This window comes from Python bivittatus, unplaced genomic scaffold (genome assembly GCF_059951505.1).
Source record: "Python bivittatus isolate LINGU-HERP-01145 unplaced genomic scaffold, Pbiv_v1 ctg000610_np1212, whole genome shotgun sequence".
NCBI classification, from domain to species: domain Eukaryota; kingdom Metazoa; phylum Chordata; class Lepidosauria; order Squamata; family Pythonidae; genus Python; species Python bivittatus.
Genome location: NW_028277088.1, coordinates 24,356,477 through 24,364,169, shown reverse-complemented (window position 1 = coordinate 24,364,169; position 7,693 = coordinate 24,356,477). Strand labels below are relative to the sequence as shown.

Below are 7,693 nucleotides of genomic sequence, written 5' to 3'. Positions count from 1 at the left end.
CAAATGTAATCAACTGAGATAATTTAGAGGGGAGATACAAACATGTTGCATAAATTCTGTTCTTGGGTATTCAGTTTCATCTGGAGTTGGCAGGGACAAAAGCTTCTGTGGATTTCCTTGGAATTCTTGTCCCCTCTTTACTTAATCGACCGGGCGCAAACGAGGAATGCTTCCCTCCGCCCCCAAACTCACGAAAACAGGGCAGAAGAGGCAGCACTTCCACTCCATGGGACGCAGCTGCAACAGCAGACCGAACCGCATGCAGAAAATCGCTCGGCGCGGAGCCCGCTCGGGCCCCTGCAGAAGTGGATTTGCTTAACCATTTTCGCGTCAGCCGGGCCAGGCCCGAGGACACCGGCGGATCACGCGCGCTCCAGCTGGCTCCTGGAGGTTGGTTTCAGCCAATGGGCGGGCAGCGGCGGCCCTTCCTCTCGGCTGGTTGGCGCGTCAGTCCGGGCGCCGCTTGCCGCTGCCTTCGTTCGCCGTGCCGGGAAGGGGGCCGGTTGCACAAGGTAAAGCATGGCTGCCAAGGTAAGTCCCAGAGCATGGCGCGCGGAGAGCGGCGCGAGCACTTGCTGGCACTGCAGCTGCTCTTCCCGCCGCTGCGCGAATGGCTTCTAATCCGGGCTTTCTGCAGGCAGGCCTCGGCTATCAGGACAGCCGAAATGGGTAGCACGCTGTGACCTAGGGCCTGTCCTTGGGGTAGCTTGGCCCGCTTTGGGGAGCGGAGTGCAGCCGCGCTGCTTCCGTATCCGGATAGGGTAGGGGAGGAAGAGGATTTGCTTCAACCTTCTGGTCGTTCCATGTTGGCTAAGGCAGCAGATGGGTACAAGCTCACTGCTAAGATGAGAGGAGCGGGGACAGAGAGTTGCATAATGATCTTGCCGAGTTTAAGAGCAGCTCTGCTGAGTCTTTCTAATTATTCATTAGTCCAATTACCCCATGTAGTCCAGGGCCTAGCCAGAGGCCCATCACTAGGCCAATTTAAGTAACAAGTTTCCCCCTTGCTTCTCCCCTCAGACCCGACTTTTCATAAGTATGTTCCTTTTGAGGATGGAGGTCTGATTGTTTTACTAGAGTTCCTGGCCATTAATAGACAAACCTATTTGTTTTCCTCTGACATGTCCCACTTTTACCATTCTAAAGAGTTTGCTGTGCTGAAAGAAAACTATTTTGGGCATATTCAAATTACCCTCTGGGTTCTTGGCTCCTTTGAACAGAATAGCTGCTAGTTGAGGCCTGTGGGTCACAGTAAGACATGTCTGTCTGAATGTTAAGATTCATTCTGGTTCTTGCAAATAGGCATTTGGGTTCAGTCACATTTATTTCATGGATTTATTCCACAGTAGGTCTGCCCAGAATTTCAACCTTTAAAAATGGATTAGGAGCCTGTGAATGTTTTTGGACTCCAGTTTCCATTAGCCCAAGCCAACATAGTAGCAAATGGTGAGGAATAATGAGGTTTATAATCCAGCACTATCTGGTGGCTGCAGGTTTCTGTTCCTTGCCTCTGCAATAAATAATAAAATGACTTTGAAATGCCATTTCCATCTGTGATCTCTTCAATTTGCAAACTGTCCTCGGTTTGGAAAACAGGTTTCCTATTTCTTAGAGATATAAATTCAGATCCTGTGCATTTATGGCGACTATCTAGCATAGCATAAGAATTTTCTTTCTGTGTTGGAATAGTGTCTTTTTAAAACAACTGACTGTTCCAAGTATAACACCTGTGCAGTTCAAAGAGCTGAGATTGACACAAAGGTCATATTTATGTAAGACTTTGGTTTCAACAGTGGTAAAAGTCACTTGACTTACTTTGACCAGTTTCCCAGTTCAAATACAGACTGAAAGCTGATTGTTAGCCAAGAGGAGGAATTATATTAAAAGTGGAAGTGAGTATTAAAAAGTGTATTTAAAAAATCTCAGGCATCATAATGCCATAAAAAGTGTAATCTCTTGTATGCTCCTTTTTCTCAGTGAATGGACAGTTGGGTTCATGCATCACATTAAAGAAGCAATGATGGCTGATTTCATCCAATGCACTAAACCACAAATTAGCCAACTACATTTTAGAGTAGTGTTTTGTGTGAACCATGCTTTGTGATTAGTTTATGGTTCATTTTGTCATGTGAATCCAGAACATTTGACTAATTGAGTAAACTACTCAGTTAATCACAGAACAAGCAGATTGTGTGAATACAAGCCAATGCATTTTGTTGATTTTGGTTTAGTACTTTGTGTCAATGTACTAAATGACATTGGTCATTGTGGGTTGTAAAACATTTTAAAACATTGGTATTTGAACCTAGTGACTTGTGGCTTATTCATTGAATTATACTTGAATCATAGTTTTGGAATGATATATGAACCAAATTAGTGTGTTGTATGTTTTCTCTTTGCTCTTGAATATTGGTAATTAAGTTAACCCATTAAAAAGAAAAGAAAAAAAAGAAAAAGTGTAAAACATTAACAATCAAATCTTCATTATGGTCTTAAGGCCAGCAGTCAGATAAGATGAAAACAAATTTATACACACACACACACACACACACACACACACAGATAGCAACTGCTTTGTTTAGTGACCGAAGTGACAATGATGCTAAAAACGAACTTAGTGACCAGTCCTTGTATTTACAACCTTTTCAGCATCTCTGCTCTACCAAAATGTCCTGAAAGAAAAAGAACCCCAGTTCCCTCAGCTGAAGGAAGTAACAAGAAGCAAAGGGAAACTGAAGTAAAATCATAAGCAGTCGTGATCACATGGTTTTCACTTAGTGACTGCTTTGTTTAATAACCAAATTACCAGCCCCAATTGTCGCTAGCTAAGGACTACCTGTTTATACATATATATATATATGTGTGTGTGTGTGTGTATGTGTATGTAATATATATATGTTTGTGTTTATTTGTATCTGATTTTTATCTATATACATTTTATCTTTAAAAAGAAAAAAAATACCATTTTTCAAATGCAAGGAGAGATGGATGGTGCTTATAGAGACACAACATTGAGCAACCTGGGAGGATATATCTGAATAATGGTTGAATAGGGAAAGCAACAAATAGAAGTCATGCTTCTGCCAGGGAGTTTTTTTGTTCAGGTTAGGATGGATAAAAGCTGTCTGGGAGAGCAGTAAAATACCCTAGGGCTCAAGGACTCTACTAAGCAGTCCCCATAAGGACATATACACAGATACAAGGTAGTATTTTTGCAATGCTCCGGCAGCAAGGAAGGCATCCAGCTGGCCAAAGTGAAGCCTCAGCAAATTTCAGAACTGTGATGGTGGAAAACTAAGAAGCTGACATTATGAATATCATGGGAATATCTTTTCTGGTAAGGAAGTTCTCATTGCAGCTAGCCAACCAAACAGAAAATTCTGAATAAATGAATTCATACATGCAAGCTATTAAGTGAAGCCATGCCTATATGAATGGTCTATCATGCACACAGTACCACAGAGATAATTTCCATGTTGCCTCAGATACAGTGGGATCAGTTTTTGGTTGCAAGAAAATTGGATGGACATGTGAAAGGAAGCCATGAATAATCAGAGTTTCCTAGCAAGTGTCCAAAGTGTATAATAAGCTGTATGTATGATATTGTCACACCGATAATGATTTAGCCACATAAACTGTCATATTAATTCCTACATGAAAGAGCTTTTGTGATTGTGACCTTACTCCAACATTAATATTAACCAAAGCTATAATTTTAAATATATTTGTTGTCACTGCACATACTGGACCTTCTTAAAAATATGTAAGATTTTGCTGTAAATTGCAAAGAGGTCACAAGAAATTGGTGTCCTTTCTTCATTTATGCCCTACAAATATAACACATCAAGTCTCAGAGACGATAACAGCTAGGGTGATGCAAATGACTGAATTTAATGAAATGCTTTTTGGTAGTTCTGATGATAAATTTTGATGTGTTTTCAAGTTTATCTTTATTGGGCTTTTCCCCCAAGCTGTTGAGACATTTTCAAATTTCTAGCAGTGATTAGATTTTTAAAATTTTGGAGACATTGTATTGTCCTGCATGCTATTAAGAATCAATTTACAGTGTAGTTTATTGACCCCCCCCCGCATTTTCATATCTAAAACTTATGTCTAATTATAGATAATGACATTGCTTTTATTTAAACTACCAAATTGTTTGAGATCATTAGCCAGATATCATACATAAGAGAAGAACTAAAGATCAGGTGCAACTTAGAATAATTATGTTACCCCTGAGTCTCCCATCTCTTTTTTGGTGGCACCTTGAACAGTATTGCTAACAGTTAGCCATGTGCTTTCCTGCCTTTTCTGAGGCAGAAGAATATGAGACCTGTAGCGTGTAGTAGAACAGATTTTGCATAATTTAAAAGCAAACATCTCCTGAAACCTCTCTTACCCAAGATATATCCCAGTCCTGTCCATGGCTCCATTCATTTATCATTAAAAAAAACCAACTTTTGGATATAACTCCCAGCCATCCAAATGTTGTCCTTCTCGTACTTTATAATATCTAAATCTTAAGCTATTTTCTTCCTTAATAAAATATCCAAATCGTTCTTGACTACATCAAACACAGTCTGTGTGCATGACATACCTATAGTTAACAGCTGCAGCTTACAAATAAACACAATTTTGGGGCTTCACACAATACACGGAATTATAAATTAAATATACAGCTGAGTTGCACTAGGCTGATATTTGGTTGGCTGATTTGTGGTTCAGCGTGCTGTGCAAACAATAAGGTTTATAGAGATACAGAGATAAACTAAAATTCTTGCTTGGACCCATGAAACTTTATGGATAATAGTGGTTTTCAAACTAGTTACTAAAATTCAGGCTTAATATAATTCCTTTACTTAATTATTTTCCCCTACCAACATAAAAGCTATAATATATGCTTCTGAATGAATACTTCTTTGGATGCGGAAGCCCTCTTAAATACAAATCAGATTGTGTTTTGAAGTTGCTTTGGAATACCAAAGTACTTATATGGAAGGTCTTGTTTGCAATAATTTATAAAAATGATGAGATTTCTATAGAGAGGTGTACAATTTCTTAGTACCTTGAATATTAGAAATGCAAATAGTGTTTTCCTTGCAGAAATGTCAGTAGTAAACTAATATTTGTAAATTTTCAAATTTACATAGAAATTACAGAGGCAGACTGTAATATAACAGGAGTTATACTGGCTACTGTTATTTAGACTGGAGCTCAAGTAGATTTGAAGGTTCCTATTTGGTTTCTGTGATCATCTTCCTCTGATATAGTCCAATAATATTTGGCTTTATTCTCCCTTGCTTCAGCCAAACAATGGATTGGTGAGTCAGTGATATATTTTCTAAGGCTTCTCCTGTCTCTGTCAGAATCCTGCATGCCTACTTTTTAAATTTTAATTTGTTCATTTTTGTATACTCCTTTTCACTTTAATGTATTTTTCTTCATATGCTGAATTTAAAACATCTCAGACTGCTAAGCATCTTCACTATAATGTCTAGACTCTTTAATTGAATAGGATATTTAAACACTATTACTATTTAGAACTGTGCCTTTCAAAGCTGGGCATGTAAAGATTTTTAGATACCCAGATAGTCAAATGCTGTTTGAGGTGTTTCAAGTTCAAAACAGACAGCTCCAACCTTACCAGAAGTGTTCCACCATTTTGGAAGTGTCCCATGCCTTCACATTTTTCAGTTTGAAACAGGTGTTTTGAGCACAATATGGGGCTGCTTTGAGCTCACTGTACTTGCAGAATGGTCTAAATAATGCCAGAATACTTCTGGGAAGGTCAGAACAGCCCAGTTAAACTCAAAATCGTGTTTTGTGCTTGGAACAATGTTAATTGAATGTGAAATATTTTGGCTATTAGTAATGCTATAGACCTTTCCAACCCTGTATTTATACTGCATGCTTAACCACAGTTGTTCATAATACACAAATAAATGTGGGTTCACACATGCAATAAGCTATAACGTGGTTGGTTTTGTTTGTTTTGGCTTAGCATGGTGGAAACGTTCAGTCACTGTGATTTGTAAATCATGGTTAATGGCTTATGTGGTCTCAACATAAAAATTGCAGTTTATTCTACAAACCATTGTTAAACAATTAGTTCAGTGTGTAAATTAGAACTTGCTGTTGAAATTCTCTGAATAGTAAAACCAGTATGATAGTTCCAATATTATTATTTTGTGGAGGAGGCAACCTTTATAATATGGTTCATAAAATTAAGGTGTATAAAATTACTTTTCTTGACTAGTCTATTACTTGTTTATTTAAAATAATGCTTGTAACAATTGCTTGTAATTTAACTGCCAAATTTATTTATTTAATAATGAATTATTATTTGGGCTTGTGATATTCACTGAATTCATAAATATACTGAAATTCTAGAATTGGTAGAATTATGAAATTAAAACCTATTTTTCTAGGCATAGTATTATGTATATAACAGTATGTAAGTCCTGCGTGAGACAATTCTGGAATTTGAGGGCCTACTGAATCTGTTAGGGAGAGATTCTCAATTTCCATGGAGATAGTATGTGCCGAGTTGGAGTTGGTTGACACCATAGAATATAAGAAATAATATATCAGAATTATCTTTTGGCAAGTGAAATTTCAGCCTAACATTTTATTTTCCCCTACTGTTCTGTCATCTTTGTCTTGTATGCCGTGCTCTATATTCTTTGTATGCTGTCTTCTGCTATAATCTGTATTAGTTGAGAAAAAGCTATTATTTCTTTAAAACCTTTTTGGGAAGGAGCCCAGATTCATAAAAGGGGGCATTACTTGGTCTCTTAAATTGTAGTATAGGATTGCTTGCCATGTCTGGACTGTGGAGCATTAATAAGTGTTTGTCCTGCCACTGTCTCAGAAATACCTGTTTTTTCCCCAACATTCTCTCTTGTGCAATTAACAACATTGATAATCCCACAGATCGAGTAAAGTTGAAAAATGTACTTTTAAAAATCATATTATGCAAATTGGACATAGGAAAGTTGCCAATAACAGTCTTTATTTTTATCATTTCTGAATGTAAAATGTTTTCCACCTAGTACTGCTAAAAAGTTTTGGACTAGAGCTACCATTTGGCTGGGAGTGATGGAGCTTTTAGTTAACATTTTGAAATTAAGGGTGACTGGCGTAGTTGAATTATTTCCTTCCTTTGCCTCCCATAAACTTTTCCACAAATGTAATAGTTTCTAAGCAATTCACATAGCAACAGAGTACAGGCAATAGCAGAGCTATGCCAACAGCTGTAGAAAATAAAGGACAGACTTTAAGATTCTAAAGTAGGAGGTCTATTGCCGGAATATATGTTTTACTCTAGTGTGTAAATGAATGGAATTTCCTTTTTTTAGAAGTCAAATTAAGGACATAAAGACAAAACAGACAAATGGATCAATTGAATACAGGTGCTGAAGTTAATATTACTTGAATCTTCTGCTTGTAGAGGGCAAAGCTCTTCAGTTTGAGAATAAGAGATTTGTTTAGCGCATCACAAATCCTTAAATGATGAAGAATGCCTTTTTTCATGGCCCAGCTTACATCTCTTATTTATTTATTTACATGGATTTTTAAAAATGTCTGAATCCCAACAACTCTGGTTGCTGTTTACAGTATAAAAAACTAGAACAATAAAATAAAAGAACAAAGATGTGCATCCATAAAAAAGAAGAAAAATACTAAACAAAAC

The 7,693-nt window shown here is 37.5% G+C and overlaps 1 protein-coding gene across 2 annotated transcripts in view; it reads left to right on the top strand.

Moving 5' to 3' along the window:
- Positions 1–338: 338 nt before the first annotated feature.
- SLC25A13 (solute carrier family 25 member 13) overlaps positions 339–7,693 on the top strand; it is a 121,932-nt gene continuing 114,577 nt past the window's right edge. Inside the window, exons 1-2 of one of the 2 annotated variants that reach the window (XM_088150605.1) lie at positions 339–531; positions 5,307–5,321. In XM_088150605.1, coding sequence (XP_088006731.1) covers positions 520–531; positions 5,307–5,321 — 27 coding nt within the window. In that variant the 5' untranslated portion in view covers positions 339–519. The remainder of the gene's footprint in view (positions 532–5,306; positions 5,322–7,693) is intronic. The other variant, XM_007428590.4, reaches the window with a different exon arrangement.